A 26091-nucleotide genomic window follows, 5' to 3' on the forward strand; every position below is an offset into this window, starting at 1 on the left:
TCTCTGGATCTAAAAGATGTCTGTTTCCATATGCAAACCCACTGCAGTTATCAAAGATTCCTGAAGGTTTACTGTGCAGTTCTCCCACTGCCAATTTTTAGGTTCTTCCATCCTGGTCATCTCCAGATCCTTGTGTTTTCTCAAAGTCCACCTTCCTTGGTTGTAATTCTGTTTTACAATGGAAATAAGGTTTTCCTTATTTAGAGGCTGGGTGATTGCCGCCACTTCCTTTTTTTTTAGCCCAAGAGGAATCCAGTGTGGTGTGTCCGGCGCTTTAGGATCACAGCTCCCTGGTCAATATTATGAAGTCTTATATTTCGTACTGACCTGTTGTGGGTATTTGTTCTCAAATATCAGGTGGTTCATCTACATGTTTTCCTAATATACTCATTACAATGGGGAACAGCATTAATAAAAGATTATTTGTAGCTTCAGGGACTCAGGTTATCCGTCTTCCCTACATCATGTTGGTTTGTAATAGCAGATGCTGGTCAGGTGGATTGAGGGGGCTGCTCTGAGGGACCTTTGTGTGCGGGGTCACTAATCTCCTTTAGAACTTTTACGATCCTCCAACTGGAGGAAGTTGAGTGCCATCTTGAGGTCCCGTCAGATCTTCTCTCGGCATTTAAGGGCAACTTCTGCTCGGGAGGACCAATAGTAAGGCGTCAAGGTCTTAGATAAACAGTCAAGGAGAAACGAGATCTTTCTGAATATCGAATTGTTCAGGAAATGTTCCTCAAAACGGAGACTCATCTTCCTTCTCCATTTGTAGTTTATCCCCCAGTAATGCAGAATGTTCCTGCGGACTTCCTCAGTAGCTGGCTCCCCTCTTGTGTCTACTTCTGCCCCCACAAGAGGATCTTTCTGAAAATTTGGTACCTGCGGAAAACTCCTCTACCCAGCCTCTTTGCCTCTTCACTAAATGGTTATCTTGCGCTGTTCTGCATTGGGGCTTAATGTTCCCAGGCAAATACTCCCTCTCTCTCTGGGCTTTTCTACCCCTTTCTTCTGTCTCAGTTATTGACAAATGTCCAGTTAAATCTGGCTGATTTGATTCTGGTTGCACTGGTGTAGCCCAGCAGGCCCTGATTTCTGCTTCTTCTGTCCTTAGCATTGTGGCCTCTTCAATCTCTCCTGAACCTACAAGGGCTTCACTTCATGGGTTGGAAGCTAGGAGGACTGGTCGCCAGTACTGATGTTGCTCTAGTAAGTTACCGTTCGATCTCTAGCAGGATCATCGTCCCTCTGCTTTAAAGTCTTATGTAAAATTGACATCAGTTTACAAATCAATATTCCTATAAGAGGTTGCAGTCTAGGGAATTGTGATCCTTTGGATACTCTTGATTTCTTGAAGGATTTAGTTAATCTGGGTCTGGCATTTTCCTCTCAAAAAACGTCCAGTGAGCGACAGTTCAGGCCTTTTGATCTCCTTGGCTGGATTTATCTCCTCTTGCTCATTTGGCCTCTCACCTTTTCTGTAGTTTTTCCCATCGCAGACTAGTAATCGCCTCTTCAGTTTCCCCAAGAGATCTGCCTTTAATATTACAAGAGCTTTACAGGGGCCCCCTTTCAAACTGCTATCTTGGATTTCTTTATATTTGTTGTCTGATAAAATTCCTTTACAGTCATAAGCCATGTTTATTATAATTCTTTTTACGACAAGATGATTCTTCATCCTGACGCATCTTTTCATCAAAAGGTTTCTCTTGCAGCCGATCTTTCATACACATTGGTACTGCCTCTACCAACTTTGGCCCAATCTTGCTTCTACTAAATATTCTTTATTGCACTGTTGAGATGTCCACAGCTCTCTCTGTTTACCAGCAATGTACTTGTGCTTTTTCGATCTTCTGAAGCTGTCTTTGTGAACTATGGTCCCTTGAGGAAAGCGGGGTAAACCTTCTGTTAGCGCTTGGAGCTGCTTGCCATTACTTAAGAGCGCCTTGCACTAGCTGGCATCTCCCATTTATAGCATCTTGTATTTATAAAGCATATTCCTGTTCTGGTATTTCCCTTCTAGGTCTCATTTTGAGGTTCTCTACCCAAGGGTGGCATCCTCATGGGCAGAATTAAGAGGTTTTACTTAACATGACATTTGGTGTTGCTTTACCTTACATTTGTTGTGCTGTCTCCTGCACTCGTACTGTTCTGAATCATCTTACATTTGACAGGAGGCTGGTGTGCAGGGTATGGCTTGGGTGTTTAGAGCGCTTTTCACCGTTGAATTATGTTTAAATACATTCTCCTGGTGCTGCTGATCATCTGTCGTCAGGATGGTGTTTGTGTATATATATAAGTGTGTGTGTATATATATATATATATATATATATATATACATATATATACGATTATGATCCCTAATCCCTACAGCTGCGGTGAGGAAGGCAAATGAGATGGTAATTGCCCGATAACTTAGTGGTAATCTCCATTATTTTGAGTCTTGACTTCCTTGTCTCAGTCTCACATTCTGACCTCCCTTGGCTAATGCCTCTCTGTATGCCTAGTATTTCAGGATATAGTCTGGGACTGGCAGGGTCTATTATAGCTGTGGGTGCGGAAAGGGGCTGTTTTTTGTAAATTGCTGATCTCCAGGTGAAGACCCACCTCAATAGTTGGGTCTGGGGTGAGGAAGCCAAGACACAAATTAGTGAGGATTACTGCTAATGAAACGGCATTAACACAACTTGACTAGGATAAAACAAGAGAAGGAAAACTTGTTAATTGCTTCAATGCGGTGGATACACCGGAAGGATTCGCATGGTCACTGGTTTGATCCATTCTCGTCATGGGTGCTGAGTCGAGCCAAACAAGTGGCGTACCATTTTTAATGGGAGAAGGGTGGTAACACTGGGTGGCAGGAAGTTTGGGGGTCCTCATAGATTTTTAGCCTTGCCCTCAGAAATATGAGGAAAATGTGCGATTTTAGCCAAAGTTTGAGGTTTGCAGGGCATTCTGGGTAAGAAAACATAGCAGGATTAATGCAAAATGAGTTAATTTTCATTGCAATAATTTGATATCTTAACGTTGTATTTAAGGGCCTTACATATCATGGACGATAGGCCAGACCTCTCAAGTGCAGTATAGATGTGTTTTCTTTTTGTTTTATATAGCGTGAACTCCAAGGTACCAGCGCTTTACATGAGCACCAGTTGCGTTACAGACAGACACATTAATTTTTTTTGTTATGCAAAGGGAGATTAAGTGATTTGTTCAGAATCACAGGTTTTTGAGGGTCCCTGCTGAGACTAAAACCCGGTTCCCCAGCTCCAAGGTTAACCGATCTAGCCATTACACCATAAGTGTGGGAACACAGAAGAGTAAATATGTTATTGTCAATCGAATTTCTCTTCATTTTTTGCTTCCAAGTATAAGCCAACGTGCAAGAAAGAACACATTTTGCAAAACACCCTCTGTTTCACATGATAGCATGGGTAACCCCAAATTCAGAATTGTACAAATCATATTATTCCTAAACTCAGCAACTTGGGCACATTTAAAAAGTGCATAGGTTTCATTCATGCCCATTTTTGATTCATTACATGTTACAATATGAATTAAAACATAGTCAAGACACAATGAAAAATCATTATAAGCTGCAACTCCGTTGTTGACTCTGGGTGTCGTGTGTTTTAGGGCTATACATGCGTCCAAAAGGGTCTGTCCGATTAAGTAGTATATTACTTTTGTAAATCTGCCATTGTGACAAGTAATTGCAGATGAATATGCCAGCCATTTCTATTTTTCCTATTTTTGTTTACATTATTGTTTATTTCAACAAGTATTTTTTTGCATAAACCATGAGCGATCTGCACAAATTACCCCTAGCTGAATTTAGAATTATATTTAGGTTTCAGAAATGTATGGCCTTTCCAATTCACTCCTTGGTTTCGTACCATTTTCTACGACAAACTACAAGTAGGTTAAAAGCACAAAAATAGGAACAATGGACCATCACTTAGAAAAATGCTAAAACAGTGGTTAAAAAAGTTGTTTGTTATACAACTCAGCGTGTTCCTGAAAGCTGGAAAGAGTGTGACCTTAGCACAGCAAACCCATTGTTGATTAAATTTTTATTAAAAAAAGATATATATGCGTATATATATATATATATATATATATATATATATATATATATATATATATATATATATATATATACCTTCTTGCACAGCACTGTTCCCATTTTTTGTTTTAAACAAAAACACATTTTGCTATATTTTGGCTGTTTTCTAGGTTCCCTCCAAGGGATTCCACAAACCTTGGGTATCTTTAGAATCCTCAAAATATGAGTAAAAGAAGATCAGAAATTTGGCTTGGGTACCTTTTATTGGGAAAAATGCTATGAAGGCATAAGTGCAAAGTGCCCAAACATCAAAAAAGTGGTCAGCATGCGGGTGGAAAAGCCTCAGCAGCTCTGACGCCCAGCCAGCATAGAGTTGTGGTTTGCTGGGGTGTCCTATTGAGAACATATCTAGGGTCTCTGTTCATTGGTGAAACCAACTACTTTCTGGTCTGCACACCGATACTCTCTGAGGCTTCCAGAGTTGTACCAGATTTAAGCTTGAGCAGCTTGCCAATTGTTGGCTGTTCTATTCCGTTCTCAGAATACATTCAATGGGAGTATAGAAACAACATGCATCAAGAGACGCAATGCTGAATCTCAGGCTGTCCAGCTGCCATCACCGAGAGGCTGAGATGCTAAACTCTGACGTTCTCCATCCAGTGGAGTGCCTCCTAGGCTACCATTTTTTAAATACAATTTTTGGTTCATTAATGTTTCCAAAAATGAATTAGCTGGTCAAAGTCTTTATAGGGAGGGCTGAACTGAAAATGTGATATGCACAGGCACTGGTACCTGACATGCTGGATCACTACTCAGGCAAGAAGTTTCATTTGAAGCAGGATGTGTAGAACATTGAGACATTGATTGGGTATATTTGGTACTTTGAGGTGTATATAGTAACTGCAAGGCTGTGTGTTGCCCATTCATCAGGTACCAGATCTTCAGGTCAGCTTGCTTCTCTGAGTGTGTCCACAGTGCCTCATCTGGAAACACACTGACTCAGGCTTCAGACGTAGGATGAGCATCTGACTTTGCAAGATAGCATAGCAACAGTTAGGTTGCTAGTAGGAGTTTCTAGATAAAGCATAAGTTGGGTTTACTGGAACTGAATGGTATAATTCACAAGTCACGTTTATGACTCTTTCTAGTCAAAATCCACACAGAATCAGATGTTGCATCACCCGGCGCACAGGTTTATTTCTGCTTTTGGGTGAGAATCGCACTCAGTGGCCATGATCCTACAGACCTTTTTTCAAACCTCAAGGAAAGGGTGTAACTACTTCAGTGCAGAGTTTAGCTGTAGGCTATTTCTCAGGTCTGCGATTGGGGACTAAACCGTGCCTTAATTCTAGCGACTTGAATATCATCTGGCTCTCAGTGAAAGTGAAACAGATGGCCAATATAGCACCACTAGTATTGGTAATAAAGGCGTGAGAATGGAGATTTGGCAGAGTTTCTTGTCCAAAACGTCCCTGCAGCCAGCGTCATCTATGTTTCTGGTTATACAGTGATGTGAGGAATTCAGAAATTACAAAGGTTTTACATTTGCTTACAACTAGAGCGACTGCCGGAGGGCGCTAGGTGGCGCACGGCGGAATGGCTGCCTCTGGGTGAAGCTCCCGCTGCTCATCACTGAAATCCTGCTATAATCCTTCCTGAACGTCGCAAATCCTGTCGGAAAGGGTCTCGGTAGGCGCCTTGCTAACTCTGCCACCGATTGTGACCCTCGTGGAGCTGGGAGGCCAGGCGTCTGCTGGATATACGGTCGCTGTCGCGGCCGCCGACTGGCGTGCAATCCTTGCTGGTGCCGGAGCCGGGCGGTGACTGTTACGAGAGGCCGGTGCTGCACACGTGGGCGGAGAGGCCCGGCTGCGTCCTCTGGGTCCCGGACAATCGGACCTACATTGGAGGTGCGGGGAGGCTGCGGAACCCTTCCTAACGCCCATACCTGAAGAACCCACTGGCGTTGGGACATTGGGCGGTGAGGACGCGTGCTTCCTGCCCGGTGTGAAGCGGCCCTCCACGATCCATCCCGCTGTGCCCTGCTGCCTCCTGATTGATCTTGCGGCCTGCCTGCCCAGCCGGAGGGCAGGTGCTGGTGCTTAGGAGAGGAGGCTGAAGCATCGCTGCCCCCGGTCTAGAGGACGTGAGTGTTGCGACCGAGGGGTCTCTGTTGGCGCCCGCGAGAGCGCCCTGCCTGGACTGCGGTGGTTGCTGTTTGCCTGGGGGCGCTGGTCGGAGTGTCGCGCTCCTCCCCTGCTGGGCCTGGACGGCGTTGCGGCGGAGGTACGAGGCCTGCCGTGAGCTCTGGGGTGCCCCGACTTCTGTCTCCCCGACCCTGCCCCCTCCTTGTTGACTGCCGGCGGCTGTGGGTGCGGAGGTCACTATCGCTCCCAAAATCCTGACGGCGGATGGCCTGCTGAGGGAGTGCGCGGTCTGCCTGCACGTTTGGGGCTGAATCCGGGCGCGGAGACGAAGGTCGCCCTAGTGATTCCGCGAGGAGGACCCGGTTGCCCTGCGGTGTTGCTCATTGAGGAGCGGGCGGACTGCCTTGTATTGCTGCGCCCCGGACACATTGGGTCGCGTGTTTCTGACTTCGCGCCTGCAGTGGTCTGGCTATCGGGACTGGCATGGGGAAGCCGGACAGCCGTCAGCCTCGTCTCACCTTCAAGGCGAAAAAAACCACTAAATCCCAGCCCGGAGAAGACGCGGGAGGGTCGGCCCAGTCGGCCGCTCCGCCGGTGGACGATGTCAAGTCCATCCTACTGGACATGAGGCAGAGTCTGGCGACTATCGTCGACAAGATGGACTCTATGCAATCACGCATGGACTCCATAGTCCACAAGGTGGATAGCCATGGTGAACGCCTCACAGAGACGGAGCAACGTATTTCGGATTCAGAAGACCGAACCACACAATTATCGGCTACGGTGACACGTATGGATAAAGTCCTCCGAGTGATAGCAGCCAAGAACGAGGAGTTGGAGGCGCGTAGTCGCAGAAATAACATACGCATCATTGGCGTACCGGAGTCCACCCACACGGGTAAGATGGAGGACTATGTGGAGGGCTTGCTGCGAGCAGTGGTGGGCACGGATTCCCTCTCTACTCATTTTATTGTCGAAAGGGCGCATAGATCGCTAGCTTCGAGGCCACCGCCGGGGGCTCCTCCTCGCCCCATCATTGCTCGCCTGCTGAACTTTCGGGACCGCGACGCGGCCCTTCGGACGGCGAGGGAACAGAAGACCCTATCCTATGATGGCAACTCCTTCACTATATTCCCGGACTTCACCCCCGTGGTTCAGGAAGAACGAAAGAAGTTCATTGTAGTCAAGCAAAAACTGAGGGCGGCACAAATTGACTATGCGCTATTATACCCAGCCCGCTTGCGCATCACGCATCAGGGGAAACAGACCTTCTGCACGAGTCCTCAACAAGCAGAGGAATTCCTGAAGCGTGTCAAGAAGCGCGACCTTGAACGCCCCTCCACGCCGACCTCGGACTGATGGAACCAGGCCAATGTTGTGCAACGCTGGGACCGGAGGCTCAGTGACTGGTAGGTTAATGCGAGTGAAAGCTGATACGACACTGGATATGATGGCCTGTGAGCCTACCTGAACTGTATTGGGGGGCAGCTATCGGCGTCTCGCTCCTACTCCCCGGCGCGTCAGACTTTCAGGACGTTATGCTTTGCTGAGCACCCTCTGTCCATGGTGAGAGCTCGGTCTCCTACTGGGTATGCTCTAATGGCTCAGGGGGCATAGTGTTTCCACCTAGATTGCGCCCTCAAGGGTATCACCCCATTGACCGTTCATTGTTATATGTTGAACCCTTATGGTACTTGCTGTGGGGGAGTTTTGGGGGGGGAGGGGGGGCAGGGGGTTGATCCAGATGGCATGATTGGGATGCTGCTGTGGGTGGGGGGAGGAGGGGGGGGTTGGGGATTTAAGGTATTTGATGGTTCCGACTGGCAGGAAGTGACATTTGCATTGTTCTCTTTGCATCATGTGGGGGGCGACGGGTGCATTGTGTTGTGCTATATGAATTTGGTGATTTATTATGAGTGATCCGCTAACGGGTGGGGACCGTACTAATCAGCTCACCTTCCTCACGTGGAATGTGAGGGGCTTGGGAAACCCTAGAAAGCGTAGGCAAATTCTGGCATACCTAGATAGACATCACATTGGGGTAGCGTTCCTTCAGGAGACACACCTCGACCCCTCCAGGCCCTCGCTGTTTGCGTCACGTTGGGCCGATCATCGTGCTTTTTCCTCCTACTCCACATATTCTCGAGGCGTTGCAATCCTTATTCGGAAGCATACCCCCTTTGCGTACATAGGAGAGCGCACCGACAGAGAGGGCAGATACTGTGTTATTTGGGGACGTCTGGGTATGGATACGCTTACTTTAGTTTGATATTATGGCCCCAACTCGGATGATCCGCATTGCCTCCAGGCGCTTTGGACTGAGATTTTGCGCGTTGGCTCCACGTATCTAGTGTGGGGGGGAGATTTCAACCTAGTTGCAGACCCCGCACAGGACAGAGCGAACCCTGGCCCTCAGCACTACTCCCGCTCCCAGGCTTATGTCCATGGCCTCCTTACTGATCGCCATCTGGTTGATGCGTGGCGCCATGGACACCCTACGACCCTTGAGGGCACACACTGGTCGGCTGCACACTCCACTTGGGCACGATTGGATTATATCCTGATTTCCCCTGGGCTGGCTCCCAGGCTCTGTTGGGTGAAACACTTGGCCCGCACTTACTCCGATCATGCCCCTGTCTCGATGGGTGTGGATTTAGTGGACTTGGTTGGATCTCCGATGGCGTGGAGATTGCAGCCTACTGTCCTATTAGACGACGTCTTCCGGTCGGAACTAGCACAGGAAATTGAGAGTTTCTTCCAACGTAATGGTGGGACGGTGGATAGTGTGGCGGTGGTTTGGGAGGCCTTCAAGGTCACCATTCAGGGGATGTGCATTTCCAAGGGGGGGGGCATTCTCAAAGATCTGCGTAACATTCTCCGTAAATTGGAATCCGACCTTGGAGATCTGGAGTCTCGCCCTACGTTCACCAGTGATGCTGAAGCGCAAACCAAATTCCGAGACCTGCTGTCTGACTATACGGCAACTGCGGACAGAGAGGTTCGATTCAGGGGGAAATACTTTCAGGCCCGACGGTACGGGGAGGGTGAACGGCCGGGCAAGTTCTTGGCTTGGGCGACGCGACTGCCTCGATTTACTAATCACGTCCTCGAATTACGGGGACACTCGGGAGACCTCCACAGAGATACCCGGGCTATAATGCATGAGTTTGTTACTCATTACACTGACTTATATTCCTCCGCTCACGCACACCCACCGGAGCTGGACCGCTACTTGGGAGAGATCACACTGGGATGGCTCTCTGATACGCAGAGAAAGTTCCTTATGGCTCCGCTAGGCCTAGATGAAATCCGGGAGGCTATAATGCAAATGGCCTCAGGGAAGGCCCCCGGCCTTGATGGCTTCCCGATAGAATTCTATAAAACTTATATTGATATTCTTGCGCCGATCTTGAAGGTGGTGTTTGATGAGGCCCATACGCTGGGAGTGCTTCCGCCTTCCATGAGAGAGGCATTAATCACCTCCCTCTTAAAACCGGGTAAGCCGGCAACCTCCCCGGACTCTTATCGCCCACTGTCCCTCCTTAATAGCGACGCGAAGATTCTTGCTAAGACTTTGGCTAATCGTGTGACACTCCTCATGGATGGACTGGTTCTCCCGGACCAATCGGGATTTATACCTGGCAGGGCGACGTCGCACAACTTGCGTACACTATTCGCTACTTTACAGAACGTGGATCCCGATTTGCAGATGGTGGCGGTCTTTTTGGACGCCACAAAAGCATTTGACTCCCTGGAATGGGACTACCTGGTGGCCGCGCTGTCCCACATGGGCTTTCCTCTGGTGTTCCTGGGGTGGATAGCTATCCTCTATGGTAGCCCGTGCGCTAGAGTCTTGGTTAATGGCAGAGTGTCGGAACCTTTCCGGGTCGCCAGAGGGACCAGACAGGGGTGCCCTCTCTCCCCACTTTTATTCGCACTGGCGATTGAGCCACTTGCCTCGAGGCTGCGGCAGCACCATCAGAACAGGGCGCTATTCTGTGAGCAGCGACAGATTCTGCTGTCGCTGTATGCAGATGACATTACTCTATATGTTCGGGACCCTCAAAATACTCTGAACCCTCTGCTTCGGGAATTTGTAGTCTTCGGAGAGGTGTCGGGAATACGGATTAACTGGTCTAAGTCTCAGATTTTCCATTTGACAGACGGCTCCCGGAAATTCTCGCTTGACTACCCCATCGAATGGAGCGACTCCGAGGTCAAATATCTTGGCATTAAGGTCTCTCGAGATAGGGAGGAGTTGATGCGATTAAACTATGGTACGACGCTGCTGCATATCGCCTCTTGCGTTGACCGCTGGCTTGCGCTCCCATTATCGATGGCCGGACGAGCCGCTCTGATCAAGATGGTGGTGCTTCCTAAGCTCTTATACTTGTTCCTGAATATTCCTTTTCCTCCGGGGAGACACTTCTTCTCCCGGTTGCGTTCGGAACTGATACGGCTGGTGTGGGGAGGGAGGAGACCTAGATTGAAATGGGCTGTGATGACCTCTCCTTACTCCATGGGGGGCTTCGATATTCCGGATCTGGAGCTATACTATTACTGTGCCCAGGCGCATTACGCGTACTACTGGTTCCGTCCCATTGCCTTCATGCCCCAACTCGCTGCTGAGGACTGGCTTGCGGCGCCTTTGCCCCTGCCTGGCCTGTTGCATAGCGTGCTCCCACATACCACCGCTAACTATAACGCCCTCCAGGGTACGGTGGATGCGTGGTTGGAAATATCAAAGCGAGTGGGGAGCCCGTTTCTGTACTCGCCTCTCCTCCCCATTGCTTACCACCCTCAGCTCCCCCTTTTACAGGAGAAGCTGTTTCAAAACTTGAGTCGCAAATTGGGGATTCTGACTTGGGGTGATCTGTTTACGAGTGGGCAGTTTCGTGACAGGGATCACTTCTTTACAGGCCACGCGCCCACCCCTCTGGAGCTTTTTACTTACTTTCGACTGAGACAAGGCATGAAGGCCCTACTGCAGACGTTCCCGGATGAGCCCGAGACCCTTGCTCCCCTACATAGGCTCCTACAGGCAGCCTCACCCTCCCATCTGGTCTCGATATTATATCATGCGGTTCGCTCGGATGCGCCTGTTTCTGCCTCGAGGGCTCGTGGGGAGTGGGAGCGTGAGTTGGGGCTGGAGCTCGGTGATGACAGGTGGACCTACTGCTGCTTGCAGACAGAGCAGATCTCAGCGAGTAGTAGGCATCGGATCATCCATTTTAAATTTTTGAACCGTCTCTACTGCACTCCTGTAACCAAACACAAATTTCGACTGCAAGATTCTGATAATTGCGAGAGATGTCGCGCCCCTCGGGCGGACTTCCTCCACCTCTCCTGGATATGCCCTGCTATTCAAACTTACTGGGGACAGGTGTACTCTGCTCTTGCGCACATGATAGAGCTTCCTCTTGCGCCTGAGCCGGTACAGGCATTGCTAGGATATACCAAACAGATTCCGCGCTCCTGTCGTCGATTTGTCATGATAGCGCTTTTATTAGCGAAACGGCGTATTGCTTGCCGCTGGGGACGGGGCCGGGCCCCGAAATTCAAGGAGTGGCTCAAAGACCTTTATATATTGTCAAGAGCAAGTACTGATCTACTCCGAGCTACTTCCCGCCCGGTCCCGCCCTGCCGACATCTGGGGGCCGTTGCAGAATTATTTGTTGCAGCATCCTGAGGTTCTGGCGGAAAGCGCCCCCCCTATGGCCCCTGACGATCCTACTCCCAATACCCAAGGTTGACATCCTGCATAGTGAGGGGGGTATATTGCTGGAGCACTACAGGTGCACCCGCTCTGTTACTTTTGCTTCCCTGAAGAGGAACCTTGGGAATGATGAGATAATGATCTTCTGCTACATATGGCTTGTCGCTTGTTTCTGTGCTGGGGAGGCCCAGCTGCTGGGAGGGGGCCAGGCGTCAGAGGGGATCGAAAAGACTGCTACGATTGATTTGAAGGCTCCCAAGCTGATTATGGACAACTACGATATACATTATTTCCCTACCTGATGTCCCCCTTATTTGGGTAGGCCATATGCATTGCTATGTGACGACTCGATCGCCTCCAAGGGAAGAGGTATATATGATGCACATGTACTGTTTAACCCTCATTGCCATTTGAACCTGCATTTTTTTTCTTTTTCGTTATGTATGTATGTGAAAGTGAACCATAAAACTTCAATAAACAAAGTTAAAAAAAAAAACTAGAGCGACTGCCTCCAGCTCGAGGCACAACAAACAACATTTTAGTAAAACACTCAATAACCTAGTACCAGAAGAAATAACAAAATGCAAATAGAGGCCAGAGTATACTTTACATTGATTGTTACTAAAAGACATGAGCAAGCAAACTAAACACAAATTTAACAGCAGCACCGCTTTATCATTACGACTTTTAGGTTTGGCAGATAATGTGTAGTTGCAAAAAGCCCAAAAGCTTGATGGAAAGCCTCTCAAACAAACACATCACCAAACAGTATAGGGGGTAATCTAACAGTGCGGCTTGAATCAGTTACTCAAAACACCAGTTACCAAGCAGATACTACATGCAGCCTAGAAGTGCTGTCCAAAGTATCCAGCACAGGCAGACTCATAAATGAATCATATCACATTGAAAGAAGGGGAGGATTTAGACACCGCACTTCCTCCTGAGATACATCATAAATAACAACGAGTGAGGCGAATCTGTTGACAGAACAGGTGATTCCTATTCCTAACTCTTAATCTCCAGGTTATTGGACACCTTGGCCCTTTTGGGTCAAAAAAAGAATTTGGATGTGGGGGTGGTCCCACCCACATAATTTGGCATAGTTTATCATTGCCCCCACCCACCCACTCTAGTAAGATTGTACCACAAGGGCAGACTCGACCCCAGTTAATGGGGAAGTTCTTAAGATTGATTCTATTCCTGGATAATACAGGGATCCAGTTTATATTAAAAATACCTTAAAGAATACCACACGTACATTCTTTACAATGTGGTACCTCAGGTATGATTAAAATGTGAATAAACAAATGACTGTAGGTTTAGAGGTGCTATGGCCCTATCATCTGTTGAAAGTGCTAGTTCGGCCCACTCTAAAAGCCAGATAACTGATCAGGGGTATTCCTTGGAGCAAAAAGGATCCATCACTCTAATTCTATGAGTGTATGTTAGTATATGTAAGTATATATTAGTAAAACTGGAATTTCCTACCTCTCCTTATTTGAATTTCAAGACCAAGGGTAAAAAATCACATACGTTTAGACAATACAATAACATCCATCATGCTGGGGTGGGGAGAATGTGCTGAAAAGTTTTCAATGACTCACCACATGTGATAGGATGGCACTGTAAATCACACGCACAAACACAACATGCTTATCACATGTGAAGCTTCATTTACCTGAGGTACCACATAAAAAAGGCTTTACCTGTGGTATACCTTAAGGTATTTTTAAATATTTTTAATATGAACTAGATCCCTTATCCAGGAAAATAATATATCTTAAGAACTCCCTCATCAATTGGGGTCAAGTCCACCCTGATAGTTCCATCTTACCAGGAGGGGTGGCCAATGATGAAGCATAGCAAACACATGGAGATGATGGAAGGGAGCGCTGAAACTTTTCAGACACTCACCCCGAGTCACAGATCTGGGTAGAATCCATCATCATTCTTTAGCTCACTTTGCCACCTCAGTTCAGACCTAGATCTATGCAAATCAGTCGTGACACTGTGCCTCATGAGAACAGTCCAGTCCGAACTGCCAAGCCAGATCTTCCCTGAACTGGAAACAAGCATCCTGGGACCGGTTTCTGGGTAACACCCTTCAGCAGCCAGGCTAGCTTGAATCCAGTGACAAAGTGAGCAAGGGATCCACGTCTGGGCATACCTTGCCAACTTAGGGTGAACAGAGCCAAAACAAGGAGATGATGGACGGAGCGCTGAAACTTTCCAGACACTCACCCCCAGTCACAGATCTGAGTTGAATCCATCATCATTCTTTAGCTCACTTGGCCACCTCAGTTCAGACCCAGCTTTATGCAAATCAGTCTTGGCCCTGTGCCTCATGGGAACAGTCCAGCCCGAACTGCCAAGCCAGGTCTTCCGTGAACCAGAAACAAGCATTCTGGGACCGGTTTCTGGGTAACATCCTTCATCAGCCAGGCTAGCTTGAATCCAGTGGCAAAGTGAGCAAGGGACCCACGTCTGGGCATACCCTGCCAACTTAGGGCAAACAAAACAAACACAAGATGATGGACGGAGCGCAGAAACTTTTCAGACTCTCACCCCCAGTCGCAGATCTGGGTTGAATTCATCATTCTTTAGCTCACTTTGTCACCTCAGTTCAGACTCAGCTTTATGCAAATCAGTCATGACCCTGTGCCTCATGGGAACAGTCCAGCCCGAACTGCCAAGCCAGGTCTTCCCTGAACCGGAAACAAACATCCTGGGACCGGTTTGTGGTTCATCAACCAGGCTAACTTGAATCCAGTGGCAAAGTGAGCAAGGGACCCACGTCTGGGCATACTCTGCCAACTTAGTGGGAAAAAGCAAACACCCAGAAACCGGTCCCAGGATGCTTGTTTCCGGTTCCGGGAAGACCTGGCTTGGCAGTTCGGGCTGGACTGTTCCCATGAGGCACAGGGTCAAGACTGATTTGCATATAGCTGGGTCTGACCTGAGGTGGCAAAGTGAGCTAAAGAATGATGATGGATTAAACCCAGATTTGTGACTGGGGGTGAGTGTCTGAAAAGTTTCAGTGCTCCATCCATCATCTCCTTGTGTATGCAATGATGAAGCATGCCACGTTACGTGGTTGAGACCACCACATCCAAAATCTTTTTTGGACCCAAAAGGAGTCCAATAAACTGGTGACAGCGAGTTAGGAATAGGAATTACCCATTCTGTCAATAGATGCACTGTACTAGTGATTTATGATGAGACTCAGAATCTAACACCAAACAAGTGCAAGCATAGTCAAACTTTTGACCAAACCACATTGGGGTAAATAAGAGTAGGAACTTTTGTGAAGAAAACCAGCTAACATAACAAGGCAAGGAGAGCACTGCTGAAAAGACGTTCGGTTTACATAGTCATGAAGTGATTAGGCCTTATTCAAGCAAATTGCATGAAAATAATGAATATATCACCAAGATATTGTGAATATCTGACAATGGAAGAGCATCCTTAATATGAATCATGACAGACACGCTCTTTACATGTGGGGAGCTGACTACCTTCTTCGTATTGGTTCCATCCTTGAAAAAGCTGATTTTTGCTGCTTCCTGGCATGGGTTGACTTAACGACTCAGCAATACTATATCTTCATTTTGTGGATCTCTTGGAGTTGCTGGGACACTGGCAGTAGAGTCCAGCAATGAATATCATTGTCATTAATGAATTCCACTAAAGAAACCCTTACCCACCCAGGGTTCAGAGGGAAAAAGATCTTTCTAGGGTTGTTACGAGTAGCCACATTGCATGCCTACTGCTAACCCAGTGTGACCTGAGTCTGTCTGTAAGATGCATTCACCACCTTACAAGCAACCAACATAACTCAACCTTGATGCCCCTTTTCTAAAGTCAATCATACTGTATTACCTTACCTTCCCTTAGCCCGTATTGAATAGCATTGCTCTTTTCATTGAACCTTTTCTTTCTCTGTCTCTCTCTTTTTATGTCTGCCCCGATCCTACTCTAGGCCATTTATAAGATGGTTGGGACCGTGATTATGATGAGAATGAACCAGGATGGATTGACACCCCAGCAGCGTGTGGACAAGATCTTCACCAAGATGGACAAAGACAAAGATGACCAGATCACTCTAGAGGAGTTTAAAGAAGCCGCCAAAAGTGACCCCTCCATAGTCCTGCTGCTGCAGTGTGATATGCAGAAGTAAAGACCCCTCCCCCAAGGAGTCCCACCTAGAACACTGGAGCCAGAGAGCACCATGACATACAAGATACAGCCTCCCAACTCCAGTGCCCCCACATTGCCAAACTGGGATGCCTGAGCCAGAGTGTACCCCAACATACCAGATACAGCCCCCACCCAACTTGTCCCTATACATTGCTAAACTGGGATGCTTGAGCCAGCGTGAACCCCAACATACCAATTACAGCCCCAAACTTGTCCTCACACATTGCCAGACTGGGATGCCTGAGCCAGCGTGAACCCCTACATAGCAAATACACCACCCACCCAACTCTTCCTCACACATTGCCAAACTGGGATGCCTGAGCCAGTGTGTACCCCAACATCCAGATATGTCATAGCTGCACCCTAACTTGTTCTCAAATATTGTCAAGCTGGGTTGCCTGAACCAGTACCCAGCACATAATGTGAGTTTCAGCTTCCTGTACACCATGCAATACTATCAAGCCAGACACCTGAGCCTTTGCTCGATGGTACGCATGCTACCGTTCAACAATGTCTCATCTGTTGCACCTCAATTTCAAGAACACCAGGCTGGACCATACCATTTCTAAATCGGATGGGAGGAGCCCATAAACACAAGACAATATTATTGTGAATCTTCTGGGTTACAGAACTGTCATTTCTGGGGCCAATATGTATCCTGCCATGCTCACATATTCTCATCTCCTTTACTCTACTTCCTCAACTCATGCTTCTAAAAGCAAAGTACTGAAGAGTCTCAACACTTGCAGGTGACAGCTATGGCCTAACCCCCACAAGTCTGTGTGTTCCACGTGTTAAGTCTCCACAAGAGACTGTCCCTCAGTTTCTCCTGAAGCCTGAGTGAAGCACAGTATGGCTGCTTTGCCCCTTTACCTACCTCCTGCTTCAGGAGTTTACTGTGGACACAGATTGCATTCACACTGCATTTGCTGTTTTCTTCTGGACTTCATCTTTTTCTCTCTCCCCTTCCAAGATCCTCTGCCCGCCCACTCCTAGACGATCTCATGAGGCCACTCCCACCGGACTCCCTCCCTATACCTTACCCTTGATCCATGCTCACTCTGTGGCATCTCCCCACTCGAGACACCTCTCCTCAGACACTGTCTAAATGTCTCCCTCCCTAGGCCCTTTGTTTACGCGAGGCCCTTATCTCCACCTTGTCCTCTCCTGAGGAGCTTTTACAACACTGTTTGTGAGCTCCTGTGTAACTCTTGAAGAGTACACAAATGACGCGCAAGGAGCGTACATCTTACCCTGGGATATATCACATGCCTCTCTTGAGGAGAACCTTTCTATTTCTGGGGTACACTTCACTTTGCTTGCCAATGCCTCTGATTAGTGATGTGCCCTCATTGTGATAACACCATCTGTTTCAACCATAGGCAGCTCCTCTTCAGCACTGGCCTCCTACAAGGGGTTCCGCAGTGTTCCTCACTTGGCTTGTGTTGCATTTTCCGTAAAAATCTTCCAACTCTAGTGTTTCTTTTCCCAGGAGTGTTTTTCAGTGTTCTTCAAAAAATGTACATATTGAAGCTACCTGCAAATGCAATGTTTCAATGGAACTATTCCATTTTTTCCTTGCTGTACATATCGATGCTATGATCATCGGAGGACTTAGTTTTGGGGTCGCCCTCAAAGGTCATGACCGAGAGTATTATTTAGGGGGTCTGCTTCACAGCGGGCCCTCTCCTCGTGTTTCTGCCCTGCCAGGGAGATGAATATCCCCCTGGATACAGTGTGCAGATCCAGTCCCTTCCTGAGGTCCCTGCAGCCGCCTAACACCCCTCACCTTTCCTTTCCCCTGTAGGTCCTCACCGCTCCTCGCCCTTCCTCAGCTGGGATGCTGTTCCATAGGGGTCACACATTCTCCCTCGCATATGGCAGATCCGATCAGGCCCCTGGCGCAGTACAGAAACTAATTATGAAATATTTAAGAAATGTAAAATGTTGTTAAGCTGTCAAGAGTGGGTTTGAATCGGGGGCTGTATAAAAAAGGCAGTTAGCTGCCTGTAGAGGAAGTTGGGTTAAATGAAGCCCCTGTTAATAGCAATTTTCCAACATGAATAGTGGGACTTTTAAAAGAGAGCTTGTCTTTTGCCTGCATACCATAGACACAAGCTGGCGAGAACTCTATACACAGGAGAAATGGGTCCTGTCCTCACACCAGTAGACCCAAGTTGAGGATGGACCCTTACATGAGAGGATGTATTCATCTGCATACCAGCAGTCCCAGATAGAGGAGGGATGCTTATAGAAGAGAGATGTGGTTTGGTGGTTTGTCTGCACACCAGTAGACCCATGCCAAGGGGAGATCCTTACAAGAGAGAGATGTTGGCTGACCCCATACTAGTATACCCAGGCTGAGGAAAGGAGAGAGATGGGGGCTGTCCAGAGACCAGTATACCCATTCTATGTGAATATGTAACTCATCAAATCGCTACCATTGGTTGTATATCAATAATATTGCCCACCAGTGTGACTATTAATTGTGGTGCCTCCACTCATAGATTAATCCACACCCAACCTGTAAAGGCTTCTGTGATCCCATGATGGGAGCAGTACTTTGCCTGCTTGTAAATGGGTCATTGGTAGTCATTGCTCTAAAAATAAGACCAGAGAAGCTCACTATAAATGACCTGGAACACTTCCATACGTAGACTGTGGCTTTCTTATTAAGACTTTAGATGGAAGGACATGCCATATGGTGGCGATTTGTCTTTGCCAAGGAAAGTGGGTCACAGCAAAGCAAGTATTAGTGTGTGCGGGCAGAAAGAGGTTGAGTGAGAGAAGGGGTACAATTATGCAAAATGGAAACAATTAGGGGTGAAAGAACATAGTGGAAGGAGTGCTTCTCAGATCACAGGAATGTGCAGCAAAGAAGGCATGAGGGTGAAGGCCAGAAACAAAGGCCTCTATGTATTAGTAGAAAGGCACGAGGAAGTGGACAGATGGGTGCCAGATGGATGGATAGAGCAATAAATGATGAATAAACACAATTTGATGGAGGAACAATGGGTGGGAGTAGATGCTGCATGTGAGATTTGGATGAAACATGGGGCCTAGAGGTGGAGTGAATAGATGTTAGAAAGCCCTGATTGATGGCAGATGGAGAAGGAAGATACTTGTTGCTACACCATGTCTGGAGCTCTTTTTCCGGGCTCCACACATGATCCCGAAGCTCAGCACTAACAGATCATACTACTCCTATCACCTTTCACCTGCCCACGGGCTACAGATGTAGTAATCGCTCACTGGAGCATTTGAGAAAGCACTTTGGGACTTTGACAAGAGGTGTGAAGGTGCAATAGAAATGCCACAATACAGTACAATACAAACACTGCTAGATAGATTTGGACAGTGAGTGAAGGGTGGACGGGAAGAGAAGGTGAAGTGACAAGTGAATGAATAGGTCGGATCCAGATTGAGAGACAGTTTTGGTGGTAAGGGAGTCAGTGAGGTGTTGGAAAAGGGACTTGTACAGATGGGCAATGAGGAATCGAGTACTCTGGGAGAGCTGGAGGGAGAGAAGGAGCCAGTGTCTATACAGGGAACACAGGAAATTCATCTCGCACCCATCCGCCTCTTACCAGCTCCAGAAACCCACCCTTGACAGATGTTTCATTGCACATGTGTTTTGGTCTTCTTATTGTGAATTTTTGGTTATTGTAATAATTGTTAGAAAACGTGAACTTGTTATATTTTTTTAACTGAAAAATAAAGTATCTGACATGAGTCGTTCACAGAACGTTGTTGGTGTTTAATTGACCCGCGCCTATCCATTTCACTGTGGCTTTGGGCTCAAATTGAAACTTGTTTTGCTCTTGTCTAGTTGTGTGTGTCCTTGTTTTTGATTTGTTAGAATCGTCCGACGGTGTGCAAAGGTGACAGCTTGTTTCCTGGATGACTCCGGGTTTCAAGAAGTTCACTGAAATTCAACTTTCCACAATAATCCATGAAAAATTTGCGGAGGCTGTGTTTTGCAGGCGTGCACTTGCTTTTTTGGTGTGGTCCTTGCCTAGCGAGTCCCAGCTTGTCACAAAACTCAGGTGACTGAAACAAAGAGGGAAAGAAACACTAAGTAGTATCAAGGAAGTCCAGGTTAAACGTGGAGAAATATAAAACAGAAACAAATGCATCTTGTAGATTAAGAAAGATGCGTGACAACACCGACTGCGCTGTATAATGATATTAAACATACATTTGTAGCATTTAGTATAATGCATGCAGGTTAGAAGAAAAAGTAGTTTAGGAAAGGTCTGGCATGGCCGAAGTATCCGTGACTATCTCTTTTAGACGCCAAACAAGTGCCTGCTGTGGGCATTGGGGTGCTCCCGCTCTCCCCATTAGAGAACACCTGTCCGTCAAGTGACCATTTTGAGCACCAGCACCCCAGCCGGTTAGCGTCATGCTCATGCGTGATTCCACATTGTAAGACAAATGCAACAGGTGAATATTTCTTTAAAAGGCTTGCACAAGAAGCCCTTCATCACAAGTTCTGTCTCAGTCCTGATTTGACTGGAAGCACATTTCCTGGATGAATCATGAATTACTAAGACCTACAACATTGACATTCTCAGCAGGCTTACAATAAGGGCCAAAGTGCCTTTGAAACATTCCATTTCACTAGCTTAATATTCACAGTGCTGGTTCTGCACATGAGGACCACTGCCTGCCCCCACCCCAATATTTTTCGAAATAGGATTTTTTTTTAAAGAAGCATCTTATTTTTAATGAAACTCAGGCTTTTAAAAAGCTGTGACCACCATCCCTCCACTCCTTATCTATTGCAGGTGGTTCCAAATAGTGACCTGTCTAATTGAAATGTATTACACGGGTAGTTTTGAACCCTTTGTGAATGGGCATAGCACATAGGTCACATTGCAAATTGCACCCCTCTTTGCAGACCAGTTGGTGTGTAATTTGCTCATCCTGGTTTGCGAACAGAGATCAGAACATCAAGGCCAGTATATTTTATATTCCTGTTTATCATATGGCATCTAGCATGCTGTCGGTCATCACAATGCCAACACTTCAATCCTCACCACATGTGCCACATGCATCTCTTCTCCTTTGTGCACTTTTTCTTAATAATCTTTTCATATGTACTTCACACCACATTAATACATCAAACCTACCTGATACCAGCTGCAAACTGACAAATTTTACAGAGGCATGAAAAAATGCCCAAGGCCTTTACAGTAGTATCCGCTTAATCAGAATAGCACCCACCTCAAGTTTCTTCTGGAATGGTTGTACAACGGTACACGCAGGTAAATACATTATATGCCTTTGCCACGCATTTTTAGCACGCATGTTTTACCGCGACTATGCATTTACAATGCATGCCAATACCACGCATTGTTTTAGATTTAAAAACAATGTATTTGTATCTGCTTCCGATCAGGTTTGTGTGAAGACGTGCGGACGCTATCACACGGCATCCTTTATGGGCTATCCAACTAGTGGCCCAAATATGAGGCTCCATTACTTCAACAGTCACACGCTCTGTATATGACGAGTGCTGCATACATTAGCCATACAGGTGCTACACCCCTCCACTGAAGAGGTCTGGGATCTTATTGGACTTCCTATTCTGACCCTTATCCTAAATAGCCCTGACGAAGTTCAAGTAACCACTCAACGAAACGCGTTGGCTGGATGATTCTTATTGATGCAATTAACTTGAGTATACTTAATAAAGGAGATGACTAAAAAGAACATTTTGCCGGACTCTTTTTCCTATTGACTTCGGATAAGAAATGTTTATGGTGCACCATTCCAAATACCCTTTATTTCTGTTCTGCGTTTGCAGTTGCACCTAACAACGGCAGGTGCAGTAACATGCGTGCACATCTTTTGGATATAGAAGAAACAGTAGGGTGAGGTGCAACTCCTAAAGTCCGCCGTTGTTGTGCTTTATTAATGTATTTGTGGGGGGAGACTCCCACACCCCCCAACTTACCTTAAATGCGTGATACTGGCATGTGTTGTAAATGCATATTTGTGGTAAAAATATGCATGCTAAAAAATGTGTGATAAAGGCACAATGAGGTAAAAACCTTGTTGTAAAAGCTGTTTCCCTTCTGGAATACCACCTTGAGGGCCAGATGTACTAAGGTAAGTGTTTGTGGTTACCAAATAGCAATTTTTTGCGATTCGCTATTTGGTAATCGCAAACACTAATGTACGAAAGTGTGCTTTACTTTTTTTTGTGATTCCCAGTGGGTCGCAAAAAGACCTACCTCATTAATATTCATGAGGTAGGTCTCGGTTTGTGACCCATTGCGAATCGCAAAAAGCACAGGGATGGTGGCTTGCTGGCTCAGCAGGCCACCATGTCTGCGATTACTTTTAAATAAAGTATTTTTTTAACTGCGTCCCTTTTTCCTTAAAGGAAAACGGGATGCGTTTCAAAAAGAAAATGAAAAGTTTTCTTTTCATTTTTTAAGAGTAGTCAGTGGTCCATGGAACCACAGCCTGCTCTTAAAAAATGTTTTTATAAACATTCTGGGCCCAATTCACAGAACTAACTTAAGACAAAATCCTTAACATACTACCATTTTCGTATTCACAGAAGGCACTTACTCATTTTGGTATTCACAGAAGACACTTACTCATTTTGGTATTTGGTATTCACAGAAGTTAGGAGTCCTAACTTTAGGACTCCTAAATGCCTTCTGTGAATACCGAAAGTCTTAAAATTAGGATTTTTCTCAGTTTAGGAGTCCTAAAGTTAGGACTCCTAACTTTATTACTCCTAAACTGAGAAAAATCCTAATTTTAAGACTTTCGGTATTCACAGAAGGCATTTAGGAGTCCTAAAGTTAGGAGTCCTAACTTTACTACTACTAAATTGTGAAAAATCCTTATTTTAAGACTTTCGGCATTCACAGAAGGCATTTAGGAGTCCTAAAGTTAGGAGTACTAACTTTACTACTACTAAATTGAGAAAAATCCTAATCTTAAGGCTTTCGGTATTCACAGAAGGCATTTAGGAGTCCTAAAGTTAGGAGTCCTAACTTTACTACTACTAAATTGAGAAAAATCCTAATTTTAAGACTTCAGTATTCACAGAAGGCATTTAGGAGTCCTAAAGTTAGGACTCCTAACTTCTGTGAATACCGAAATGAGTAAGTGCCTTCTGTGAATACCAAAATGGTAGTAAGTTTAGGATTTTGTCTTAAGTTAGTTCTGTGAATCGGGCCCTCAATAAGGGGAAAGTGTCCCTGTGACCACCTACTTGAAGTAGGTGGTAAAATGCGAATGTTTTGCGACAGCATTTCGGTTGTAAAACACTCACCCATACCACTGCTATTCAGTATTAGGAAGAGATGCCCTACACACGCCCCTTCCTCATACCGAATTGCAAAACCAATTTGCAATTCGGTAATAGGTTAAAGAATCGCAAAAAGGGCTTTTTACATTAAAAAAATTATTTTTTGTGGCCGCATTTCTACTAATTGGCACGTTTGCGACCTCAAAAAAGCTCAAAAAAAGCTGTGAACATCTGGCCCTAAGAACCTCAGTTATATCCATCCAGACAATGTGGTGCTTACAGCAGCTGAAAAACGTGGATATCTCTTGCTTCTTCAGCTTTAAACTTTGCACATCTGACTTGTGAGTCTGGATGCAATTTGTACAACTTATTCAAAGAACAAAATAGCTTGAAAATCGAATATTAGCTGTTCCTTTGTAAATTAGCATGGCGTATTGTTTTCTGCAGAAAAATCTAAAGATACTTGCCATAAACTTATGTCTTGAAGTTTTGTGTGCAAATTTCGTCTGATTTTATTCCAATTCGACTTCTTCAGTTTCAGGCAACAACTGGTACCATTTTGATATCTGCTTCGTGGGTCACACTGATTGACTTGGTACTAGAAAGTTGATGGGTGAGCAAAAGAGTCTGTTATCTTTAGCCCCTTAGATAGCTAGCAGATCTTAAACCTAGATAACAACTACTCCTTCGTAATCACAAAATCCTCCCATGCCTTTATACTCCCCAAATCTAATGGTATCTATAGTCTGGAGAGAATTTTTTAAAAGGACGTCAACGCCTCACAATTAAATTATGTTTTTTGACAAGATGGGTTCTTCTTTGGGGTTGTCACTACTTTGTCTACAGTATGTCTCGTTAAAGAACCATGAAATATAGCTTGGATAACATTTCATTTAGCCGTGCTGGTTACAAATTCTATAGTAATGTAGGCATTTTCATCCTTGTTTAGCACCCAAAACATTTGCTTTTTGAAAAAGTTGTGTTTATAATTTTGAATTCAGGTTAGAAACACTATTTACATTACATCAGTCATTGAGCTGTTGGTTTTAAATGAATACAAGTATTGACAGAGACAATAGTTGAGGCCTAGGCAAGCCTGCATTTTTGTATTTTTGTGGAAACATACTATAGACCCTAAAAGTAATAAAAAGTAGAAATGCCATAATCAAAAGGTGTCTTAAATATGTTTGAAAAAAATGTTAGAAAATGGACCATTGCAAAAACTAATGTGATAAAGACATCAAATGAAAGAAGATTGATTCCCCATCCCTTGCATGCACGTGGACTACTTTTTAGGAGGAGTTGCACATGCACAGAAACAAAATGCCTGTATTCACAATGAAGAGAGACAATGATTAAAGTGGGTAGATCCATAGTTACATGAGGTTTTAGCAGGGGGGGATACAGAATGTGAATGGCACAAGACAGACTAATTGATGAACAGAGCTGACTGTAATCCCTTGTATCACAGACAAGACAGCTTAGGCCAATATCGTCCACAGGGACCCCATCATCCGGTATCCAGCCAATTAGTAAAGGGGAGGAGGCCATGTGGCCCCTCCCAGGGCCGATTGTGACCCCGGGGACCCCATCCCCAGGGGCCTGCCAACAAAGGGTGGGTGCCCTGGTGACCACCCAGGACATCCTCCATCTCCTTGGTGAAGGGCACAGGGGTAACCCTGTGGCCCCAGCCAGCTCCCTGCATCCAGCTGGAGCCAAAATTGCTCTTGCCGTTGGGAGCAGTCAAAAATGTTGCTCCCTGTAGACAAGAGCAATATTCAGATCGGTTTCCCTGCCCGCATCACTGCGGGCAGGGAAACAGATCTGAAGTTTGGTCCCAGCTGGCGGTGCATTTTTTAAAGCTTCTGCCAGCTGGGAGCAGACTTACAGTTTGCTCTCGCTTAGTGGGAGCTTTGAAATTGCTCCCACCAAGCAAGAGGAAAAACAGGTTTCCCTGCTCACACCAGTACAGGCAGGGAAATCACGAAGTCCAGTGGGTAGGCACCACCGCACATAGCAGGAGCCAGCCATGAGGCATGGGGTCCCCAGGGCCATTAATGGCTCCAAGAAGAGGGCTGCGTACCCCCCCCCCCTCCATTACTATTGGTCCCCGGAACCAAAATCAGCTCGTGGAAGGGGGCTGCGTGCACCCTCCCCTTTTTCTACTTCTACCGGGGGGATGGGGTTCCCAGGGCTGAAATCGGCCCAGGAGGGGGTCGCGTGCCCCCTGTCCAAGTTATATATAATAAGGCCGGTGCCCCGGGGGATGAGGTCTCAGCGCTGAAATCTGCCTGGTGATGGGGGCTCGTGCACCCCCATCCCCTATAATATTATTTATCAATCCTCCTGGGACCTGGGGCAAAAAAAAAACATGCGCTGGTAATCACGCTTGTTTTTGCTTTTTTTGTTTTGCCATGGATTTGTGGCAAAATGTATAAAAATAACTTTTTGTCCGCAGCGGAGACCCTCTGGAACCCCAACACCAGGACTAGGGGGTAAGGATATTCCTACCTTGCCCCCTTGTGTTTTTATTTTATGTTTTTCTCGGGACTCAAGCCAAGTCACGAGTCTCAAGGTGACTGCCAATACTTCTTGGTTGAAGTGGTGGCAGCCAATCAGATCTCGCCATAAGATCTGTTGAATCGCATCCCTAGATATAAATAAATCTTTTTTCTTTAATAACTCCAAAACT

General features: G+C 46.2%; 1 protein-coding gene across 2 annotated transcripts in view; it reads left to right on the forward strand.

Annotated features, from left to right (window-relative positions):
* Window positions 1-19868, forward strand: part of HPCAL4 (hippocalcin like 4) — a 101123-nt gene extending 81255 nt beyond the window's left edge. For both annotated transcript variants that reach the window (XM_085648351.1, XM_085648350.1), the window contains one exon: window positions 15906-19868. In XM_085648351.1, the coding sequence (XP_085504477.1) occupies window positions 15906-16103 (198 nt within the window). In that variant the 3' untranslated portion in view covers window positions 16104-19868. The remainder of the gene's footprint in view (window positions 1-15905) is intronic.
* The last annotated feature ends 6223 nt before the right edge of the window (window positions 19869-26091 follow it).

This window comes from Triturus cristatus, chromosome 3_2 (genome assembly GCF_964204655.1).
Source record: "Triturus cristatus chromosome 3_2, aTriCri1.1, whole genome shotgun sequence".
In the NCBI taxonomy this organism is placed as follows: domain Eukaryota; kingdom Metazoa; phylum Chordata; class Amphibia; order Caudata; family Salamandridae; genus Triturus; species Triturus cristatus.